The sequence below is a fragment of the Cyrtonyx montezumae genome, unplaced genomic scaffold, assembly GCF_038088225.1.
Source record: "Cyrtonyx montezumae isolate F1298 unplaced genomic scaffold, pur_monq_1.0 scaffold_13, whole genome shotgun sequence".
Classification (NCBI taxonomy): domain Eukaryota; kingdom Metazoa; phylum Chordata; class Aves; order Galliformes; family Odontophoridae; genus Cyrtonyx; species Cyrtonyx montezumae.
Genome location: NW_027071859.1, coordinates 22,279,308 through 22,304,423, shown reverse-complemented (window position 1 = coordinate 22,304,423; position 25,116 = coordinate 22,279,308). Strand labels below are relative to the sequence as shown.

At 37.6% G+C, this 25,116-nt stretch overlaps 1 protein-coding gene across 5 annotated transcripts in view; it reads right to left on the bottom strand.

The window, feature by feature from the left end:
* The window catches only part of MLIP (muscular LMNA interacting protein), a 93,677-nt gene that overhangs the window by 51,004 nt on the left and 17,557 nt on the right, over positions 1–25,116 (bottom strand). For all 5 annotated transcript variants that reach the window (XM_065730807.1, XM_065730808.1, XM_065730809.1 and 2 more), the window contains exons 2-3: positions 5,074–5,232; positions 2,777–3,145 (exon numbers count right to left, since the gene is read on the bottom strand). In XM_065730807.1, coding sequence (XP_065586879.1) covers positions 2,777–3,145; positions 5,074–5,232 — 528 coding nt within the window. The remainder of the gene's footprint in view (positions 1–2,776; positions 3,146–5,073; positions 5,233–25,116) is intronic.

The window sequence follows — 25,116 nt, the reverse complement described above, 5'->3', positions numbered from 1 at the left end:
ACTTGTGTTTTCACATAGATAATGATTCCAGAAACATCAGACAAGTTTAATCTTAGTATACAGCCTTGCCCAGAAGAACTTCAGTATATTTGAAAATGCAGAACTGAGCTATGTTTTTATAACTAACTGATTTTTCTAATGAGATCACAATATTTTGTAAGGACATACAAAAATATCATTACTGATAATCAGTAAAGCCCTTAGAGAAGTTCTGATGAAACGGGAAAAGAAAGGAACATGACAAACTGAAAGCCCAAAAGGTTAAATTCACATCTTTGAGAGACTGTGGCTCCATCTAGATCTGGTATCACTTAGTCATTCTTTGATTTCACTAGATTTAGACCAAGGTTAAGAAAATATATGGCCATTTCCCTACTTCAGCTTGCAACTTGAGAGCCAGAAAGAGAAAGGACTGGCAATTGTGGAAAACTTGGCACGATATCTGGAAACAGCATGGCAAATTGAATTGTGACCTGAGAGTCAATTAACACAGTTGCCATTCAGAACTGTCCCAGCAAGGAAGATACTTTCTTTCTGGCGATGGCAGGAGTTTATACAGCTCTGGAAAAGCCAAACCACGTGACACACACCGGACAGAGGAATGCCAAGTGACTTTGACAGAAGAAAAAACACTTTTGGCTATTGATTCCCTTTAGTGAGCTGAGGAATTTCTGCAAGCTGGTCTAGCACCCCCTGCCACTAAAGGAAGCAGCCACATCCCCCTCACCCCAAAGGACACATCTCAAGGAAGAGAGCCAGTCAGCTCCTATGTTGCATGCCTAGACTCTCTTTGACTACATATATAAAGAAAATATCTCAAATATGACCAGAATGACTTGATATATGTGTGTATAGATATACACACATGCATACATATTTTAATGCTGAATATCTTTTTCACCCTTTGAATATGGCACAGCATTTTCAAATAGTCATCCCTATTAAGTCTGAACAACAGAAGCTGTGTTCTTGGTTTTTTTTTAATGTCCTAATTTTTTCTTTCTTATAATGAATTCAGAAATGAATGAAGCTGTAGAAGCCCTCTGATTCAGACCAAAACTCTGTACAATACAGTGGTCTTCAGTGCTGATCCCTATTTTTCTCATTTGTGACAGAAAATTGATCATTAAGTCTACTTATATATAACATTAGGTTCATTTAAAAGAATATGTAATAACTCTTAAGTGAGATATTGTTGGCTTCAGAGTCCTAGAACTGACAAAGTAGCCCTTGTTTGGAGTACTTTCGGCATAGGAAATCTACTCAGACAAATAATTCAGCTATTAAATCTTTTGCTACTTTTCCTTCATTTCTAAACTGTGTTTCATGAGACAGTAAACCAGTAAGAGTGATGCCTGAGAGCTGAAGAAGAATGTTCATTTGTCTCATCACATTCAGGTGGATAGTTAGTAGAGCTAAGCTTCACTTCCTTATTCTGTACAATCTGTTTTCTGTTACTTCACCAAGCAGATCCATGATTTCTTGTCAAGTCATCAAAAATTTAACAAAGTTACAGCCTACAAATTTCTCTGCAGCCATACAAAAAATCCACTCTGATTTTATAGAAATTTTTCAAGATATCACCCAGCTAAGCCTGGGAGAATCTGCACACTTCAAATTGCTGAAGTAAATTGGTCTTTCCCTAGGACCACTATTTTCTTAAAAGCAATTTCCCTGAACAGATTTACCTCTGCATTCACTCCTGCCATAGGACTTCACTGAGTGTTTCCAGGAAGAAATGAGTACTGTGAAGCCCAAACAAGAGTGGATTTCTTATTCACGATTTTCTCCATCAAAAATCAACACTGAATTGAATGAGGAAAAAAAAATAGTAGTGCAATTATTTTAATATATTAGAAAGTCCCATTCATTTTCAGAGTCAAAGTAGCCAAAGTACTTTCTCTTCAGAGTACTGACAAAGAATTGTACTTTCAACTGATGGAAACCAGTTGGGGTCAAAGGAAACATCTGAAAATTTCTGTGTGAGAAGGATGTTGCTATTTGGCCAAATGATAATTTTTACCATGCCATACACACCCTTACAAACTATCTGTGACCTTTCTATGGTGAGACATTAAATTTTCATGCAGTAAACCAGATTCATGCATTTTGAGAATGAGAAATTTCAAACACTTTTTGTTGTTGTTTTTTACTCTCCCATCAGGGATTTAAAATTTCAATAAATCAATGTGTCCTATGAAGATGAACATAAAACAGTCCGTTCAATTTCATTAGTTCTTTATACCTGTACAAACTCAATGCTAACTAACAATTAGATTAATAGGGTTAGCTCAGTGTTAACTAACAAATAGATTAATCTTTTATCTCTAGAATAAAGAACTGCAGCAGGTGCTGAGAGAAAATATGCCTAGGATGTCAGATACTAATAATTCAAATGATCTACAGGCTCCATTGATTTCAATGATCTTAGCCAATTTAGTCTAGCTAGGAATCTAACACCATCTGATTAACTGGCTGTCATGATGTGCTGCTCTTAAAGGAAAGAAAGGAAAGAATAATAGATCTGCATTACTTGCTCCATTTATCCATTAGGGCCACAGGGAGAGGCAGTAAGTCAGAAGGGCAGGGACAACTCTTTAGAATACAAACATTACAGAAATGACTAGCAAAAGCACTAATCAAAGAATAAATTGGTCAAGCTGCTTTACAAGGAAACACAGTGTCTGTGTCCTGAAAAGTCTGAAAGCAAAGTTTAGCTCAAGAGTTTAATAGATTTAATAATATCTTAATAAATAATAATAGTTGAATAGGTTACCTGCTGGTTTTGCTGATCAGGAGTGCTGTGGGAAAGTGTAGCACTTGAAAGATGTCCATCACCAGAAGGTTTCCTTGACTCCATACCAGGAGAAACATGGGATGTAGCCAGCAGCTGGGCACTGATGGGCCCATAACCATTGGAGGGCTGCTGGGCACTGATGGAGGCAGCTCCTGCTTCATCTTCATCACCGGAGTCCGTAATCAGGATAAACTCAGCCTTAAAAAGATCATTCTCCTGCATTTTTCCTTTGCTTGAGTTAGATACCAGGGACTGGAGAACAGTTTGGGTGCTATCTGAAGAGATGGCAGGCACACAATCTGTCTGGACTCCACTGTTTAAGGACTGCTCATCAGATACTACCTTAGCCTGCAAGAGACACAAAGGAAAAGATCTCAGTTAGCCACATTATATTTGTGTTCCTGAAGAGGAGAACTTTGGCCTGCTATGGTGGCTGGCACTACACTAACCTGAAGTGCAGAAGTTGAATTAAGCATTGGGGCTTGATTTGAGCAGAACCCAGCTACTCTGCCACTCCCCAGGCAGCATCCAGCCAGCTCCCACAGCGGTAGGTGATGCCTCCTTGTTACACAAGGAGCAGCGGTGCACTCACAGCAGAATGGGAGCCCAAGCCTGGTGCAATGACTGGGGAGGGTAAGAGGAAAAGAGGGTGAAATCAAGCCAAATGAGCTGTCAGACATGATGGGAAGGCACTGTGACCGTGGGATCCATGGGAGCAGACAATACTCCTGAGAGGAGTCTGGTAGATAAATCTGGGACAAAACCTATACATATTAATGAAGAAACAATGGCCTTCAAGCCAAGGCATTCTCTGAAAAGGGCAGACAGATAATTTGAGGTCAGAGAGCTTTACCATGTGTTTCAGCATCTCAACACAGACCACAATTGTTCTTCCTATTTCCTCTTTCAGTATATGACTTCTCAAGTAAGCAGAATAAGAATAAGAATAAGAGCAGGAGTAGCTGGAGATATGATATGCAAATCACCAATCACCAAATCCGTATTCAAACTGCCATGGTAAATCATTTTTCTTGGAGGAATTGTGAAATAAAAATAACGTGTAATGCAAGAGAGAACCTGTAGATGGGGCTCATACTCGAATACTGCTTGAGAAACAGTAATAATAAGTTTCCCCTGAAATCTCCAAATTCTTAAAAAATATATATTTAAATGTACTATAAGTTAATACAGTCATGAGTTTGGAGTTGCTTCTGTTTGCTTATTGGTTGTTTTTGTTTTATCAAGTCTCGGTTGTCTAGGTTCTAGATGTTTCAGGAAAAGGAATAATCAGTGTTACGAAGGTCTCAGTACTGCATCCCTTGGCAAGAAAGTTTTCTCTGGCTAATAGCATATGAAAACACAGAGAGAAAGATGTCTGAAACACATAATTCAGCCTATCTCAGAGCACTGCTTATCTCAAAATCATACTGAATGTCTGGAAATGTATCTGATGAGTTAAATGTCCTGAGGACAATATTTCAGTATATGTCTGTTTAAGAATGCCCATGGTCAGGTCAGAAGACTATGAACTCTTGGGAAAAGTTTATCAAGAGGAAGAGCATCAAGAACTGCAGGTCCCAAAATGTCCTACGGGGAGGAACAACAGCAAAATCACCCCACGGCATGAGCAGGAAAGGAATTGTTGTAAATTCTGTTGAAAAAAAACTCAATGATCTCTAGAGGTCCCTTCCAACCTCTATGATTCTGTGATTCTGTGTGATTCTGTGAATCTGTTGTGAAGCAGGGAAAGAAGGAAACAGATACTGTGAGCTGTGTAATGGCTGTTGGTTACACTGCCATAGAAGATCACTGGGACAAGTTTTCAAATACAAGAAGCAAGATTTCATTTCAACTGATGCATTCCTCAGTAGCTATGAAGAGAAGTGCCACCTTATCTAGAAGCCAAAGCACTGGCATTTGCTGAAATGTGACCATCTCTTGTTGAATTCCCATGTAATAGCATGCCTCACATGTTGCCCTTGCTCCTATGAAGATTAGGAAGGAATTCCACTGCCTCTGCCAGGAATATATCCTTCTACAACCAGCAAAGTAGAGTATCAGAATGTTGAAGGGTTTCCTTCCTGGTATGCATTCAACAACAAAAATAGGCTGTTGTGCAGACATGTGTTGCGCAATGATTCTGCACCTCTGGTAGACTTAGCAATTATAACCAAATACAAGCCAAGACATAGTTCAAGGTAAAACATTTCAGTACAGGGATGCCCAGAACAAAATATTACATATCTTTGGAAAAATAACCACAAGCAAAATTCTACCTTATTTATAATTTCTTGATTGCTCAGATCCTTTGGCTCCTCTGGAATTGTCACAAGGAACTTAGAAACATCTACAACATCAAAATGAGTGGGAAGTTGTCCAATGGATGGCACAAATGTGAAGGTCAATGGTTTGGCTTCAGATTCTTGAGACGTGACCTGCAAAACACATAATTATTTCAATATTTTTGTCTACATTTGTCTAAATTATTTTTATTAAAGATGAAATAACATATAGTGCTCATGTGAATTATTTCATTGATTTAACTTTAAAGTCTATTATTAACTATACCTGTCAATAGATTTTTCATCAATCAATGCATTTGATATCCTTATTCATGGACATTGTAATGTCTTGATTATATCCATCAACATCCAATACATTCTCATGGAATAGCACAGAAGACAGGAGAATTGTTCAATAATTTGCTATTATTTCCATTTTTCATACCAGAAACAGAAAGCCATATTCTATTCTATTCATTTTAAGGCTGCTTTGTTTAACTCAATTTTAGTAGAACAAAAATGTAAATATGCCACTGTATCTGGGCATCATATAACCCCATGGAGTATTTGCTTAACAGCTTAGAACAAATTGTAAAAGCCTTTACTAAAAGAAGAAGGAAAAAACCACGTTTTCATTCATTAATACAAATACAGCTAATTCTGAGAAACATGTGGGGTGGATTCTGCTTCAAGGAAAGCATGTCCCTTGTATTCTTTACATCCCTTGTCCAAATACATTAACTAACTGCATATCATTCTTCTCAACTCTTTCTGCTCATACTACATCCCACTGAGACTCTGTACATAGGGCTTGAATACAGTGAAAGGTAAGGTGATTTCATCCAAACGTTCAGTTTTATCACAGTACTCCCCAGACGTTTCCATCTCCTTCACTGGAGAGACTGGACTGGAAAAGAAGTCCAGGCAGTGAGGAAACAATTATTTCCTTTGCCAGATATCAAGGAATAGAACTGCAAAGATTTCACAAGTAAAACATAAGGAAGAACCACCCCAATCCATAAAATTAAACTACTTGTTGGTGTAGAAAATCTCTTTCTGATTCAAAACTATGAAATTACAGATAAATATATATTTTTGTCTTTTTTTAACCTCTGATTCAAAGCCCATGGAAGTTAATCACTTTTTCAAGGATCTATACTATGAAGAGTCTTGAAATGTACTGAGTCATACAGAAAAGAGGGCTACTGCTTTTTTTTTTTTAACTTGTTCATTTAAAATGAAACAAACTTGAGAGCTATGGCTCTCATGCTTCTTTGCAATTTGCATCTGTAAGTAAATAGCAATTATGGAACACAGTGGAATGATGGAATGCATCCACATGACTGAGTGGCTGGGACATTAAAAATGATAAATACAGATTTCCTTCTTTTGTTTGTTTAAATTAAGCAGAATTTTGTTACTACTACGAACAGCTATCTCCTGGAGGACTCATGCAAAACAAAGACAGGTTATTTATACCAATTACCACTTTTTTTTTTTTTTTTTTGTACAATTTAGGGGAACTCAGTTCTCTAAGCAACTTCCAGAAAAAAAATGTCCATGTATTCACCCTTAATTCAGGCAGAATAAGGTGCTTTGATGCTTGAAAGTGAAAAGCCTGAATAAAAGCCAACCATCTTACTTCTGAAATTGGGTTTTGTATTCACTCATACCAGTAAGTCACATTATATTACAGACTTGAGCCCTCTCAGAGGTGTGCACAGGGACAGAATGGTCCTCTACTTTCCTCCTCTCTCATCCGCACAAGTGGTCAAGCACAGGAGCATCTGAATTAGTAACAGAAGGGCAACCCCTAAAAGCACAACACCTGAAGCTCTGGATGGTATTTTAGACAAGGGAGAAATGACATAGCTCTTTCTTTCTCTCAGTAGCCAAGATATGCTCTTTACAAACCAGTGAAAAGTTTTTAATAACGAATACCTAGTACATCAAATGCCTAGTTCTTGCTCTCAGGAAAAGTCACAGTCTATATCAGTACTCAAGAACATCCTCCCACTAGCAGGAACTAGTTCCCACAATGCAGCCAAGAGCCAGAGCCTTGACACAACCACCCTCAGGTTCTTTTCAAGAAGTAGGATTACCTGCACAAGGACTGGAGCAACACAATATATCATAATTGCATTAGTGGGATTCACTGCAGCTAGTACTATCCATTACAGTCTTACACAGCACCTGGGTCTCCACACTCCTTAGCTGGAGATAGCCTTTGTTTTCCAGCAGATATGTAGCTGTGCTTTAATATTCCATCTCTAGTTAGGAAATACAGGTAGCCACTATTTCTACTTCTGTAAGTATTTCACCTCTCTACCTCACCTTCTCACCATGTCTGTCTGATGCTTGACATCAGCTGTTTTGTACTGTGCTCTGTTTTGGGCGCCTCAATACATAAAGGATATTGATGGAGCAGGTCCAAAGAAGGGCAACAAGGCTTGTGAAGGGATTGGAGAATATGCCCTGTGAGGAGCATTGGAAGGAACTGGGACTGTTTAATCTGGGGAAGAGGAGGCTGAGTGGGGACCTTATTGCCCTCTGAACCTGAATACCTGAAAGGTGATAGCAGAGAGAGCGGGGTTGGTTTCTCCTCACTGGTGACAGGACAAGGGAAAATGGCATCAAGTTGCACTAGGGGAGGTTTAGGTTGGATATAGGGAAAAACTTCTTTACAGAATGGGTTGTTAAGCACTGGAATGGGCTCCCCAGGGAAGTGGTGGAGTCACCATCCCTGAATGTGTTTAAAAACCATCTGATGTGGTGCTCAGGGACATGATTTAGCAATGGGTTGTTAGAGTTATGGCAGTATGGTTAGGTTGCAGTTGGACTTGATGATCTTTAAGGTCTTTTCCAACCTGAGCAATTTTATGATTCTTTTATTTCTAGGTTTTCAAGCACTTTCAGCCCTACAACCTTTATTTTTTATTTATTTCTTCTATTTCTTCCAGAAAAAGAAAGTAAAACTGGAGCAATGTGAAGCAAAAGGAATCCTTACATGCTGTTGTGTTTGTTTGTTTCTTTTCCAATTGGAGAAAGAATTTTGCACCTTTCCCTGCAGTGCATACATTCCCTGCTGCTGTAATTCTCTTAACCCAATACAGTTATGGTGTCAGATGCAACATCTATGCAAGTTAATACCAATGGATTTTTGTTGATATTACATAATTGTCTTTAGGTACAATGTCATAATTGCTTGGGTTTAAAAGTATGCTTTTATGTAACTTCGTTCTTTGAAAAGCATAAATTACAGAATATTATATAAATAACCTTTGAATATCCATTAGGAGGCTACAGGCAGCTGCATAATATGTTCCCAAGCAGTTTTGAAAAGAGAAATTTATTTTAGATGGCTTCAATGACTTCATATGCCATCAATCTATAAACAGGTTTGCTGCATAATTAATACCATCAATTTACAAATGGCCTGGGGTAGTAAATTAAATTATATTAATTATTGTTTTCATTACCATCGCATTTACAATCCTTACTTGTAGAGCATATTTTTATTATCTTGGGTACTTTATGAAGACAAATAAACACTTCTATTTAATTTCTCTCATACTCTATATGCATTCAGCACACTGCCTGTTTTGTAATTTAGATTGAGGTCCCATTGTCAGTGATTGCTTGCCAGGATTTCCTTCTGGAATACAGATTGCTAAAGTGAAATGGAATATACCTGATCACATTACCACTTCTTCCACCAATTTGTTAATGTAAGTTATCTCCCTAAGAAAAGAACACCGAGAAAACCTTGCTGTTGAAATATTAAGTACTTTCTTTTGAGGGTGCTTATTTATTTGAAGGACAGAAAATAGATGTAGAAATAATAAAACAACAACAAATGTATGCATTGTGACACAGAAACATGTTGACCGACATGCTGCTTTGGTCAGAGCACAGATACACATGCCTCAAATTCCTGCTAAATATAGCTCTCTCACACAGGGCACAGCTAAAGCTGTAAGCCCAGCCTGGAGAGGAGCCACCCAAAAGCACAGCCTGTTTTCTGTAACCTCTGTTTAGACCATTTTCTACGTTCAGACTGAAGTCTGACTACAGAACACATATTGTCTTATTCTAGAGACCAAGAATAAGGCCAGGCTGCAAAAAGATGAAACAACCCATTAATGAGATGTAAGAAACTTCAGCAAATTTCCATATCTTGACTTACTATCACTACTGCAGTAACTCAGTAGAGATGAGCTGATTATTGAGTAATGTGAGCTCCTGCTTATGTGAAACCTTTTACAAACAGCAGCAGATGATCAACCAAACACCAGCTTCGTATCCGTGAAACTTCAGGGGAAAAGTTAAATCCAATCCAAAAGTCCAGGGTGAAATTTCAGACCTGCTGAAGTTTGTGCCAAAATTCCCATCAACAGCTGTGTCCAGGAAGTTCCCCACACGGTTCCTTGCCCTTCTTACATGCTCATTGTATCACCTTGAATGGAGCACTTCACTTCTCTCTTTAGAGCAGCATGTGCTAACACTCACATGCAGATGAATGTCTTTTGAAAATTAATGTGTGTAAAGCACTAGAAAGAGCAAATGACTAATAGAATAAAATCGTCATCTATTATTCAAAATGCAAGAGTTCATTCAGCTGAAATGTTTCTTTTCAATAATAATTTTAATTAGCTTTTCAGCCTGACAGACTATATACAACTGTAATTACTTCTTCGTACTGGCCTATGCAGATGGGCCAAGCAAAAAGTAAGTAAAGATAACTTTAATTTTCTCCATTGCAAAGTGGGACTAATATCACTTGCCTATTACATGTAATTGATTTAATTAAATGCAGTTTGACTAAACACTCACAAAACATTGGCTCCTGAGGCAACCTGAATCTCTAAGATATATTTCAGGTAGCACAGGCATCCTTAAAGCCCTTACTTGCTCCAGTCTCCTAAAACTACTTGGAAGCAACATCTTCCAAGGTAAAAACACTTCTGTTGTACCACCACAAAATGCTGTAGTCCTTCACTTAACAGCTCCAGGCAGGCAGGCAGGCATGCACACACCAAGCTCTCATCCAGTTACCTCCCCAGAATGTTCTCACTGATCCCTTCTGTCTGTCCTGCATTCATTTCACTGTGTAGATCAGTCAGGAAGGACCCATGCATGTTGTGTTTCTGATTTTGCACAATTTTTAACAGTACATCCAGACTTACCATCTGGTCTTGCACAGAAGGCATTCAAGGACTGACAAAGGTAGACAGAAAAAATTTAAAAGCTGGTTGCAAAAGAAAATTGTTAAAACCTTGTGCTGTCTAGCCCACACATACACAGCCTATCAAATACCTCAGCAGCCAAAAGATTCAGAGAAATGGGAGTCACAGCTCAGAGAGATCCCCAATCCCTGCAGGTGTTCAAGACCTGGATGGGGTCCTGGGTAGACTGATCTAGTGCTTGATCTGGTGGTCAACAACCCTGCCTGCAACAGAGGGGTTGAAACAAGATGATCTTTGAGGCTCTTTCCAACCCAAACCATTCTGTGATCACGTGATAATTTCTATTACATATTTCCCCTTACTTTCTTCTCCAGAAAGCTGCTCCTAAAAGGTGTAATTTTCAAATCAAGCATTGGGAATGGAAACAAATCGCTGCTTGTATGTCTGAGCTAAACAACTGATCTTGTTTGACAATGCTAACAGTGCACTTCTGTTTCACAGTAGCATATATCAGCCACTTGTCCTTCATTTTCTAGAGATGTCTACGGAGTTGAAGACTGGAGGAATTTCAGCCTTAACTATCTTTGCAAACAAATGCAGTGATATTTCCCACCTTCCCAATCCATCTTGCTGTCACTAGAGCAGGAAGATCCAGCCCAGAGGAACCCACCTGGTGCTGCCAACACAGCTGTCCTTACAAATACTTGTTGCAGAGCAACTTCATTAACATTTCAGAGATGTTATCTTAAGCAATATATTTTTAAAGCAGGTGGTTCCTGCTATTACATCAGTGTCTATGTAGATCCCTGCAAATCTTCTAATGGACCATTATCTTCGTACAGTGAACTAGTCATGATTTCAAAAAACAGAATGTGTGTATTCTGATAAAACAGGTGTTACATTACCAGAAAACCATAGCTTGAAGGCTACTGAAGAAAAATGGGATTTTGATATAGTTTTCCAAAAGTACAAGCACAAGATAATAGCAGAAGGCTTGAAAGTGTAAGTACAGGATAAGTGCCCCAGGGCTACAAGCACAAACCATTAGTAATAAGTTATTGCTTACTACAGGAATGCAACATTTTGTTCTGGTATTAAGGACAAAAAGGAAACATAGAGCCAGAACCCAGCATATGTAAAACATACTGAATATGGTAAAGTTTGTATATAACACAGAATTTGCTGGCCAATGGATAAAAATAAATGACATCTTAGAAAACATATCAAAATTGCTCAAAGTGGACTAAAAGCAGAAAGGAAGTCAATGTCACTATCATCATCATGCACCTCTCTTTAAGCAACTGGATACCCAGACAGAAAAAACAAAAGCAATAGTAATACAAAAATTGATGTAGGTCCATTCTAACTTTATTGAGAATGATCCATAACAATTAGATCATTTGAACTTTGTCATTATCATTGTAACTGGACCAGTAACTGTCATGAAAGCTCCATGTTTGTGAACTTGTGTTCATTTGTGCAAATGGAATGATAAGGAAGCACTAGCAGAAAAGATTAAACTGAAATGATAGATATGAAAGGTATTGTGTGAAAGTCCTTCCCAAAAGAATAGGTGCAGGGGCTAGAGGTTGTGTTAGATGACTAAGAATTGAAACATTCAGAATACAGTCAACTCAGCCTGACCAAGGCCACCAGCACATGTCACATCAATACTGAACAGCTTGGGTGAATTTGACCCTATCCTAGGATGTTATAGCTGCCATGTGGATAAATACAGAAGGATTACACATACCGATAATGAAAGAAGAGGCCCTAGGAGTAACTTCATTAACTCACCTAAAATACGCCCATGGCAAAGCAGTACAATCTTACACTTCTGCCATACAAAGGGTTGCCATACCAGCTGTGTCTCTAGCTGGATAGCCTTGAATGACTATGGGAGCATGTGGCAGAGACCTTCCTGAGTAGGTAAATGCATCCTATGAATAGCCATCTGCTGTTAATAAGAGCAGCTTTGTATTATTATTGATAATATGTAAGCTTATGAAACATGTTCTGATAAACATTGGCGGGATAAGTACCTCCTTAAACTCAATTCCCTGTCATGGAAAAAGGAATTAACAACATAATAACTCTATGATTAGACTGCTAATACTGCAATTAGATTACCTACAAACTTACTTCTTTATGTCTTCTACCCCACCCTGGAGGCCTGACAGTAATTTGGGCACAACAAATGAGACTGAGCATTTCCCACCTGTGCCATGTTTCTTTTCATTCCAGAGGTACTGCTTTCCTACTTTGGTTATAACTGAAAGACTGCTACTGCCTCATTTTAGTAGCTGAATTTTACAGGTGTGCAATAAATGGCTCCAGGTTAGAAGCTGTCTGTGAAGCCACCCCTGAACTCTGATGAGGACATGCTGGATGAAGATTTGAGTGCTCCACTCCCAGCCTCTTTTAGTAAGACCACTTAAGCAGAATTTCAGAAAACACCACAGAACTGACAGTCTCTCTGGCTTCCCCAGTTATTCTGCTGCATAAGACACTTCAACACCAAACCTAAACACTAATAATCATCCAACTCTGAATGCAGGAAACGAACAACTAGGGCCCATCAGATTATTGTCACCTGTTATTGCAGCATTTATCCTAAAAAATTCTCCTCAAATCTGAAGGACTGTAGCTTTGGACTCAAACTCGTTCTTACTCCAAGTACTTGAAGCAAAGCAAACTGCCTTTTTCCAGGGGATGACACAAGACAGCTTCAAGCATCAGGAAGTCAGTCCCTACTCAGGTCATTATGCTTCTGGGTGGTTTGGACATACCCATTCTCTCTGCCTGAGATCAACGGCTCCTGTCATTCTATGCCACTGCAAATACAAACAGACAGCTTCACCTGGGTATTTTGTTCCCCCCAGAATTTCCTTTTCCTCTTTTCCTGCTCTTATTACTTCTGTCTGTTCTCAGATCTACAGCAGTAGTAGTATGTCTAATTTTTGATAGATTTTATAGATTTGTTTTTTAAAAAATTCAGTTTTGAAACTGTTAAAAGTAAGGGTTTTGTTGTGTTGTTTTTTGGAGAGTTAGAACATTTTTCCCCAGTTGGGTTTAATTAAAAAATATCTTTTCATTGAAAGGTAATTGATCTGATAGGGAAAAGAAAAAGGTTGATGTTATTTGCTCTTGGCAGCACAGATTCTATCGGGTTGTCTCCTATGTTCATACTCTGCCATTATTACAAAATTTTCATTTCCATTTCTTCTAGATCTCTGAAGCATGACATTTTCAATAGATACCTCCTTTTCCAAACCACTACATCTTGTGTCTGAGCATTTATCTTGATAAGGAGCTACATTTTTGGAGTAGGAATCTAAAGGGTATGATGAAACATATAGAGCTGTACAGCTTAGATTTTCAAAGGCAATGCCTCTGGCACCCACATATCAATGACAGAGAATAGCACAGCTTTCACATTTTAAAGTTATCTTCTTGATTGATCGTGACATACTCTCAAATATGATTTTCAAGATCCATAAAGCCATCTGGCACCTGGATTTGTCATTTTTTGATCAATCAGAAAAAATACAGTATCAAAAAAAAAAGGTATTAAAAAGAGAGAAAGATGTTTTCATAGATTCCATAAAGTGTAAATTTAAACCTTAGTCCTTATTTAGTCTTTTATGACTGGAATGGAAAATTATTTACCTGCTGCCATTCCTGTGGAAAGCAATAAAAGTCGCATACTAACAGCTATCCCAAATACCTCAGCTCCTGTCCAAAAGGAACAGAATAGAAACATAGAATCATAGGAACATTAAGTTTGGAAAAGTCCTCTAAGATCATCTAGTCCAAGCACCATCACCACCACGGCCTCTAACCATGTCTCTCAGTGCTACATCTACACATTTCTAGAACACTTCCAAGGATGGTGACTCCACCACTTCCCAGGGCAGCCTGTTCCAATGCAGCACTACTCTTTCTGAGAAAAAAAATTTCCAAATACTCAGCCTGAACCTCCACTGGTGCAATTTAAGGCCAATACCTCACATCAGGTAACAGATACATACTCACTGGTGGTTTAATAAGGATACACAGCATATTTTTAAAAACTTCAGTAACTAAATTTTCAGCTTTTTAACCAACCATAGATGGAGAAAGCTGTTATTTTGATCATTAAGAAATAGTTTCATCATATATAATCACCAATAGGCTCTCCATCAGAGGTCCTATTAATCTCTCAGTCATCTGTGCAAGTGATAAAACAAATAATCAACATGAGTCTTTTACAAGCACTCTTACCTGGTCTTCACCAATAAAAGTCAGTGGGATGATAGTCTGAATGTCTTTTTTCCCAGTCTGCTGTCCATGGCATGTAGAGCACAGTTCAGAGAAAAATAAAAACTGAACTTTAAACGAAGTGATCTATGTGATAAAACTGGTTTTCCTCTCCTCAGCAGAGATTTTCAGAGGTTCTTTTAACAAGCTATTTTCTGAGTAGGTCTGTGTGGGCCCAGAAGAATGCTGGCTACAAAGAGTGATTATTCAGGCACTCAGCTACTAACATGTAAGAAGGTAAAGCTGAATAGCTGTTTGCTTCTTCCACACGTTCACGAGGGGAGAGGATGGCATGCTTAGGATCTTGTTTTATTTTCTGTGCTTATCTTTAAAAAGCAGCTGTCTTTAAATATTATTTTACTTCAGCTTTCCCAGATGTCAAGAATATTGCATTTATTTAACAATATCAAGGTCATTTTGATCTGACAATATTTGTAAGAATAGCTACATTTGTTCCAATTAAGTCATTTTATTTTTATTTTTTTCTAACAGAAGAGCTTGTGTGAAGAGCTGTCATTTTACAAACTTGACTTTGTCAAGAAAAAATATTTTGAGCCTTGTACAATGCATAATCACTAAGCTGAATAGTCATGCACCATTCCTCAGATATTTTTGAGTGTAGGAAAAAGAATGGGAGTATATTTTCCAAAGCTGACTGTACATTTTGTACCAAGAACAAGTTTAATTACTTTAGCCAAGAAATTCAGGCAGTTTTCAAACTGATTTCCATGCTCTGCTTTGCCTCAGGCTTCTTCAGCCCTGTTCAAGGTCTCCCACTATGCCTATTCTAAAACGCTCCAACAGCCCATAGCGAACTACAGCTTCAGTCTTTACCATGTGTTCAGATTAACTACATCCACTTAGCATTATTCATCTAATCTTTTGTGACAATAACATACCTATTTTGCACTGTACTTAACACATTAACTTAGAAGAACTTTCACTTCTTCCTTTTGTGTCACCTTGGGAATATAGATGGCATCTATAAAAGTCCCCACTTGAGTCCAGTCCAGAAGTTCTTCATAACTAGGACAATAATCCCTTTCAATTTGCTATCTTTACCCTAAAGTCAAGTTCTGATTTTGCTCTGCAAGTCATATTTCTGCCAGAACAGAAATATAAATGATGCTGTTCACTTTCATAAACAGGTTTTCTTTCTGTCTAGCTTTATGTTCTCAGTCTTACATTTTAGCATCAGTTAACACATCTGACCAATGATATTTGCCTTCCTCCTTCTATTTGTTCTTACAAATTACCTGGACTTCCCTCAGACACTGTTCTCTCCACTTCCAGTTTGCAAACTACCTATACTCTGGAGTTCACAACATCTTGAGCAGAGCTTGGGAAAAGCAAGAAAACATTGCATATCCAGGCGCTGGGCTTCTTGACCAAGTACGCAACTAATGCCAGGCTTCTAAACAAGAGCCTCCCGGATTTGAGTAAAACCTTGTCAATGTTATTTTCTAAAGTATACTCAAAACTTTAAGATGAACATGTGCAAATAACAATATTTTTATAAATACTATAATCTAAAGGATCATTGCAATATAAAAGGGAAGATGATTTAATTTTAAATTGTCTACATATTTTCATTTACTTCCTACTGATATTTTCTTCAGAAGTTTACAGTATTACATAAGAATACAGGTGATGATATAATGGAAAATGTTTTAATCCAGTAACAAAGAATAGAGATTCAGTACGTTATTCCTACACAGTCGTATTTTCATACTGCATCTTCACTACAACTAGTCAAAGGAAGGCAGGGATGTAATAATCACATCTTTAGATCAAAAAAGTAATTGAGGTATTTTATTGTTAGAACTGCATTTTGGGAGATTTCATAAAGATTTTAATCATCTTAATACATATCAAAGCTCACTTTTTTCTACAGTAACGAGTAGTAAAGTCAGTACTATTGAAGCTGATTCTAGCAACAACTCAAGGGTGTTAAATGAAGATCCTTCAACTACTCTCTAGAAACTAGGGAAAACCAGTTACCTTTAAGCTGCGCATTAAGTAACATAACTACTATGGGATGTATTCCTTCTCTCCTCTTGTCTAGCTGCTTTGCATTTTGATAATCAGAAGTACTGTTAAGTCATGGTTACCATGTGCTACATTTTTGTTTAAGCTAAAGGTGAATATACATGCCTTGTGCTTCTAACTGTAAGTTTAGTATTCTAAAATTCTACAGCCTTTCAAAGAGATCTGTGTTCCTTTTCCCTTAGCAGAAGGTGAGCCTTCAGTCTCCTAAAAGTAGATCCAGGGAGAATGTTGCTTGCTTACTACTGTATTTTAAAATGCCAGGATTGAGAAAACCTTCAGACTAAGTTGTTTGAGAATTTTTCTTCACTGTGGACAGTTCTTTACTGAGAACTACCTGGAATAACTCAAATTTTACCTGAGAATCCAATGAAAATGGATTCAATTTCTCAGTGTGGTCTTGGCTTTGGAACTGAAAGAAATACATCTTGGATGCCAATTGAACACTGTTTCTATCATTACTAGTAATAGAGAAGTACCATTTATCAGCATGCTCACAATTACATCTATATTATTTCAGTAAGTGTTTCAGTGAAGAGATTCAGTGAAGAGATTCAATGAAAATACCAGCAACAGACTCAACTTCAAGTTAGAGCTCTGAAAATAATAATATATATGCACAATCTGTTACCAACAGAGATTGCTTTTTATTTTTCATCCATGTACAGAAATCTAATGTTATCATTCTTTATCCCAGAATATAGAAATCCTGTGAGCAATATTAAGAAATCACAAGCATTTCTAATGTTTTGACATTTCTATGCACAAAGCAACACGTGAACATCTGAAACCTTCATAAACAATGCCTTGTGAACATTGTATATAAACCTCCAGAGGTTTATATACCACAGAAGCATAACCAGGTTCACACTAAAATATAAAAAGTTTTAAAACCCTAACACTGTAAGTCCAACTGCAATCCCTTGTAATTTTATTTATGCATGCTTTGTACTAACATTTCAGGTTATTTTAAAATTATCTCAAACTGTTTTTTAAGAGTGTTAGTGTACTATTTCAGTCAAATTCTGTTTCTGTCTTTTTCATGGTAGTAGATTTTATGTTTCTTCTCCTTAAAGCTGTTTCCTTAGGGGAAAAAATAAATAAAGAAAGAAAAAAGATAAAAAGGTGATTAGGAGTTCAGTCAGTTCAGTCTTGCAAACATTATCTGGGTGAGGTTTTGATTGCAGTAGAAGCTACGGGCCAATGGGAGAGCTCAGCCACTCCAGAAAAACACAAGGTGTAAGTGTCTGCAGGATCAGTCCTATTTTCTGAAATGCCTTTTCTCTAACTTCTAAAGGAAATGTACCAACAGATACAGTTTATCAAAAAGACAGCAACCTCATGTGCTACATGCCTGACAGCTCCAGTCTCTGATTTTGCATCTGCCCTGTCTGTTCGGTCTTGTTTGTTAACTAGCCAGAAGCTGGCACTGAAAAAGAAGTTGGAAATCTAAGGAAATGAAACTAGTTATTTCTGGAAGTGGCTCAGAAATCCTATTGTAACAAGTACTTATTTTTACTCCACTTTCCATTAAAGATCCTTGCAAGAAATTACAGATATACTAGAAGCTGTTAACTTTCTTTCATTTAAAAGTTTATGCCTTTAATTTCAGCAGAAGCCAAACACTGTGCTTGTTGCTGCTGAATCTGTATTGCCATTGTACATAGGAAATCTCATCCTTTGCAGTTCTGAAGTAGACCAGGAATTTTACATTTAAGTATTTTCTTCCATAAAATAAGCCAGTTTGCTCAAGCAAAATCTTTTAACAGAACAAATATGCTCCCTTTTCACATTTCTCACATATTACTCACTTTTGATCTGGAAGATTCTTTAAATCCAGGATGGACTAACTTGTGGAAACCCCCAGATGGACTGACAGAACTGGTTTGAAAATGTTTGTCTTTGAAAAGCAAGATGTGAGCATAGTTCAAGTTTAGTGCTAATGCAGCTCCATCAAGCTCACCTTATTAGCTTTTTTCAGCTGTCCCTTCCTCAGGTATTTTTCAGCATAATCTTTGAAAGAGGACATCTTCAATTAGCATCAGAAAACAAACTGCCAAAGGCTGAAACTTTCCTCCAGTTAAAGTTTTTCCTGGCCAAGAATGTCAAACCCAAACTTAGAACATTACAGAAGTGATATGAGCTCCTAGGGTCGGTGAAAGAAATAAGCACAAAGATGCTTGAGTCCTTATGTGGAGGAAGCCCATTTGATGAAAGAAGCTCCAGGCAAATCTGGGAGAACATCTGTAGTTCTGCAGCACTCACTAGTACCCGACTTTTATCTGAGCGCAGCCAAGACCTACAGAAGCACTGAAGGTCTCAAACAAGCCAGAAGAGTACAGGCAAAGTGTCTGAATTGAGGAGTAGTCATCAGCTCTTATAATTGCAAAACAAAACATTTCAGAAAAGCACACGGCTACAGATAGATTTGAAGCCATTATGAGGCTTTTTTTCTTTGGCTATAAGCTCAAACATTAATCAGAGCACTCGGAATGAAGAGGCCTTTGGCATGCTTTCTGTAGAAAGTATGTGTTTATAACAAAAGAAGGGAGAAAGCTACGTGGGTGGAGGTGAAGTGTCAAGAATTTGGGACCTGCTTTTGCAAACAGAATATGTTCTTGTCCTGTTAAAACAAATTAGGTCTTTCTGTAGACTTCTTATAATTATGCAGAAAAGAGCAAGATTTTGAGTCAACTTTTATGATGTTTTTGAAATCAAGTAAAAATAATATGTACTGTGATACCTTTGCACCTGCCTACTTGAAAAATATGCTTCATTTCATGAAGATTAATTAATGGCACATTGCCACAAGAAATATGCCTGTTCATATTAAAAGATAACATTCTAAATGATCAGCTTGTTTCACTCCTCGTAGCTACCTAAGAACACACTTCAGAAGTTGCTTTTCTCATCTAAGCTCAGCCTGCCTGCCTCAGAGCATGTTCATGTGATTGTGAGTGAGTTTATTTTAAAAAGCTGTTATCTCATAGCTGAGGTACAGATAATGAGATAACCAGCTAGGAGCTGTTGGGATGCTCAGAGGAATTACAGATAACGCAAACCCTGGGCTCTCTGCAACATCCTTCAATGCTCACCTTACTTCTGTACAACCGCCATGACCATCCATCGCTGGCACGATCCAGCCCTGTCTTTCTTTCTGTTTGGGTCACAGACTTCATTGCTTGCCATGTGAATTCCTGTAAACATCCCCTTATGCGGTATTTGAGGGTGAGCGGTGCACTGTATTCTGTCCTGCTGATTCTGCTTTACACAAAACGTTAGCGCATAACTGAAGAAGGATCTGGAAACTGCTTAACCGAAGTCCTGATTTTCTGTCCTGAACAATAGATGGCAAATTCTCTCTCTTTCATTCACTCTGACCCAGTGAGCACTGAATTATGTAAATGACATGAAATACTTTTATTGGGAGAAACTCCCCCACTTACTCTGTTGCCTGAGGTAATAAGATATTGTAATTCTTCTGAAAATTAAGAGATCTGAGTTCAGTTCATGACTTTGTCATGTTCTCATACGCTTCTCCAGGCATCAGCTATGAGGTACTGCCTGAGACTTGGCAAGATGGGACCCTGGCTGATCCAGCACTGCGTTCTTTATAGTCTTATGCTGATATCTAGTTTAGAGGCCTAAATTTGGAAAGAGTCACAGCTGAGAATGAAAAACAAGGCGACTTGTTTTCCTGTGGCCCAGCCTCAGATGCTTAACGCTCATAAGGGCCATGATTTAGTCTCTTCTAAAGCTGACTTTTCCTGGTCATTCCCTCAGGCAGCTCCCTACCATGGCTGTGGGGTGACAAGTTCCTTAGGTGACAGACCTGAGCGATTTCTGCATAAGATCCTGAGCTCCAGGGACCTGAGCCAGTCAGCAGCCATGCGAAGTTCAGGCTAACTATGTAACAAGAACTTCATGTAGTAAGTGCCACAGCACTGTGTTAACCAAACCACTCATCTTCCACGTCAAAGTTGCTCCCACCTAGATGGTGTGAAGCATGGTTGGAGGCACTAATGTCCTTTCTTTCGAATGTACACTGCACCAGTGGCCCCATAGGCACCACAGAGGAGTTGTAGAGGGGGTACAGCACTGCATGGGGACTGCAGGAGATCCCAGAGCAGTTGAATGTTAAGGTAACATGGGCAACGCTGAACTAAGAGCCTTGCATTTTAATCCCCAAATGCCTCAGACATCCCTGTAGCTAACTCTCAGATCTTCACTGTCAGAAGTTGTTGTGTCTTAATCAACTTTAAATTGTGATCAATCAATCAGCACATTTTAAAGATATGTGAGCCATTACATAACCAAAAGGGTGTATTTTCCAGATACTTAATTCTGACAGAAGCATTCAAAATGAGTTTGTATTCTTTGAAAGATGAAAAAGCCTTAAATGATGTTGAATCTGACTGCAATGTCTTCACTTGGCAATGAAATCAAGACATACAACAGTATCTCTTAATGCCTCATACATTTCATTTCCAAACCAATAAATACTATGAATGTCATCATTAAATAATGAGTAAATAAATTACAGATTATTGCCTTCTGAAGGAGATACTAAGGGCAATGCTAACAAGTTAACAAGCAATATACAATAATGATATTACTGTCAAGGAGTATGTCATAAAGAAGTCAATGTGATATCCATGTTAATATATACCAAATTTATTATAACATCAAATTAAGAATCACAGGCCAATATTTTGAGTAGCTGATGATAAAAATGACATTGGTAATAACAGTATCACTTATCAAGATGCATTAATGTCAGTTTGCTTCTGTCGCTGTCAACAGTTAAAACGTATAGAGATAATCCACTACATATATAACCCACTCCTCTTTGCCAACATCAACCTAACATGTCAAATTGTTCTAAAAAAACCCTAATCAACATGCTCTGCTTTAGAAAGTTGATATACTGAAGCTATCTACATAAGAAGTTGATGAATAAGTAACAATAATAAAACCTCAATCATTAGAAGCAAGCAAAGATGTAGATATTATAAAGGACTGACAATGATTGAAGCTGGACATTCTCATCATACTGAGAATTTAAAAAAATGTTTTTAGTTCCACAGACACTTAATACGATCATGGCAATGTCATAGAAATATTTGCTTATTTACATGAGACCTTGAAATATTTTTACAGATTTCCTCCCAGGAAAATTTTTATAAATTGAAGAACTCAAACAGGAGAGATATGTTGCATCTTTCATTATCAATAAATGATACTCAAGAAAGGCTTTTATTACCAACATTCTAGCCTAAATAATGTTTTTTCAGTTGTGATAGCCTTTATAAAATAAAAATATATCACTTAAAGAATCAATATGAATGAAAACAACTTTTCTGTACCAAAGTATCACCTTCAAGAAAGACAGTCCCTAAGTCTCTAGCAATTTGGAAGTACTCCTAGGTACTTCATCTCCACTTCAAAGAGTTCCAGTGTACCGTAGTGGTGGTAACAGATGCTCATGTAATGATCACAAACCACCGTGTTCATGCATCATTCAGGTGCAAGGGTGCCAATATAGCAATGTACCTGCTCAAATCAATGAATAAATCAGGTTGAGAGAGGTGGGGTGGAAATGCTGGGACCACAGGTGCCTCTGTGATTTTTTTTATTTTTGCTATTCTTTTCAGTGAAGAAAGAATTAAAAGTTTGACCAAAATAAGTCTGTGAAAATGGTTTAGGTAAGTCTACATGGAGATCTATTGTTCTCAGAATCACAGTATCACCAAGATTGGAAAAGACAACCAAGATCATCCAGTCTGATCATCCACTATTTCCTCACTGAACCATGTCCCTTAGTACAGCATCTGAACCCAGTAAACAGGCTGGATAAGTGAAGGATCTACTTCCTTCCCATGATCCCTTCTCTCTCTGACTGCACATACAGCTCCTCTTCAGCATGCAGATGATGTGCTCTCTTTCCTTAGAGCTACTGTCCAACTTTCTACTTTTCCTTAGGTAATGCAGATTTTCCCCTCAAAATAGGAGAAAGAACTAGGTCCTCTCTGTGTATAATAGTCTACTAAAAAAAACAGAGTACTGATTTATCTCTGTAAGAATAAATCAGGAAGGAAAGCAGATGAATCCAAGGCTGACAGCAATGAGACATACTATATGGTCAACTTATATGACTACAAACTGGGTTCACTGCTAGGAGTTCACTGTTATTGTCAATATTTTTGACACATGTCCCAGATTTTAAACCTGTCTCTGGCACTTTGTAGCCTTAGGCAAGTCACAGTTATGCACTTATCCTCATATATAAAACATCTGTTTTTTTTCTTGCTGATGCAGCAACATAGCAAATATAAGGTATATCACCTAAGATGTAATCCAGTCCCTCTCTATCCTAAAAAGGAATATCATTCTATTCTTGTAGACAGTATGCTCTATGAAATTAATCCTTTTTAAATGAGGAAAGCTACTCTTTCTGTTCACATTTTATCTTACAGTATGCCTTTTTCTCAATCTGAATTGCTCTGCATAATGATTTTCTAACAGAAATGGAAAACTAATTGAGAACAATCAGCCAGCTCCTCTGTTGCTGTAATTACAGTAAATTCTTGCAAGATATTATGCAGAAATTATGCACAGTTCCTGCATAATTTTACTGCTTGAATTCATACTCAATGAAGCGCTTTATGGAGGAAAGTAAAAATCAAGCAATGAGAGTGGGATATTTGCCATGCTTTCATGAATAAGGAGTAGGGAAGCTGTTCACTGCAGTCCCAGTAAAACTTTCATTGATTCTTTGAAGGAAGATGGAGTGACTGGTCTGATCTGCAAATACATATTAGCTAAATACTATAATCTTCTTCTGATAAATTGCTACCAAGAGAAAAACATTTATTAAATGTACGCAATGCATCCATTAACATTAAGGACTTTTCTCCATGTTTCTTCAGTTCTTTTTCAGAAAACAGAACAGAGCTCCAAGAAGAAAATAGATAGCTCCCTTTGTTACAGAAAACCTTTTTGAATATGCTTTTCCTCTCCTTCTGATGATATTATGCCTCTTGTCCTTTTTTCTTCTTTCCTGACCAGTGTTCACCAAATCATAGACACCATCCTGAATTTCCAAACAGAGCACAAAGAATAGCCATCCAGGGCTGTTTTCTTTCACAAGATAATAAAGGAACATAGAGGTCAAACCCTACAATAACAATAATGCTTAAATGGCAATGCTCCCTACTAAGGATTATGATTATTACAACATGGAAACTCCAGTACATAAATCTACATAATTAAAATTACAAATGGAATGCCTTTCTAATCACTTCATATTTTATTGTTCAAGTGAGAAACATGACCAGAGCCCTGTTAATTTGCCAGATGTACCAGAAAGAATGTTCAGGACGTGGTATTAATATTTAATCATGTTATGTGAAAGAATGACTCAAGAAAACGAAAGGAAAAAAATATTATGGAAGAAAATAAATCCCACTATCATTAAATGCTGAAAGTCGTCTTTAGAAATTAACCTCCCTGTGCTATCAATCAACCAGAGTGACTTTTAAGATGATATAACACAGGAACAGGAATGTTACTGACTTTTTCTTGGGACTCTGCCCAGATTTCAGACTGCATCTCTACGTTTTAACTTGTGTACATTTGAGCCCCGCATACCACACCAAAGATAATGCTGAATTTTAAATGAAATAATTTGAAAGGCAATAAAATAGCATCAAAATAATCTGACTAGACAAAGTTTATGCAGAATTAAATAGTAGCTTCCTCACTGTGTTGTAGCACAGGTAGTTAAGGAAATGTGAGTACATAGCACATTCACATTTGTTCAAGACTCCATTATAGCCAATGAAAAGAGAACAGGCTCCTCTCAGAAAACAATTAATTTCACCATAAGATAGGGATCTAAAACGCGTAAGAGAATTATGGCCTATAAGTTCTTATTTCCACCCACTGACTAGTTGTATCAGAGGCCTAGACAACCTGTTCCAATGTAAATGCTGCTGTCTAAGCTAAGGAGAGATGAATCATGTCCTGCTGACTAGCCATGTTAAATGAGAATTTCTATATTCCAGTTTTAGGGAAATTAAAATGTGGTAATTAGAGATCAGACTAAAGCAGTAGGAGTTGAAGGTTTGCTGCTTCCAGTGGGCCTACTCAACTGTTATCTCTGTAATTATTTCTGAAGACCACCAAATATAAAATTTATAGAGTCACAGAATCAGAAAGGTTTAAAAAGACCACTATCATCTTGTCCACCCATCTACGGTATGTCTCAAACACTCAGAACTTGCCATCCATATCTGAAGGTCACAGTGTAGCTCTTAAGTAAATTTTAAAAAGTAGTCTGGTTATTTATTTACAACTTCTGTAATCTCTTGGTGGCACCTGAAACTTCTCTGGGAAAGAATGTTGAAATACCAGAACAACTGAGAAATTGACGTGATTTTTTTTCTTCTTTGTTTTGAAGAAAGCATAGCACAGGAATGCCAGAATGCACTACTAGAAAAATAAT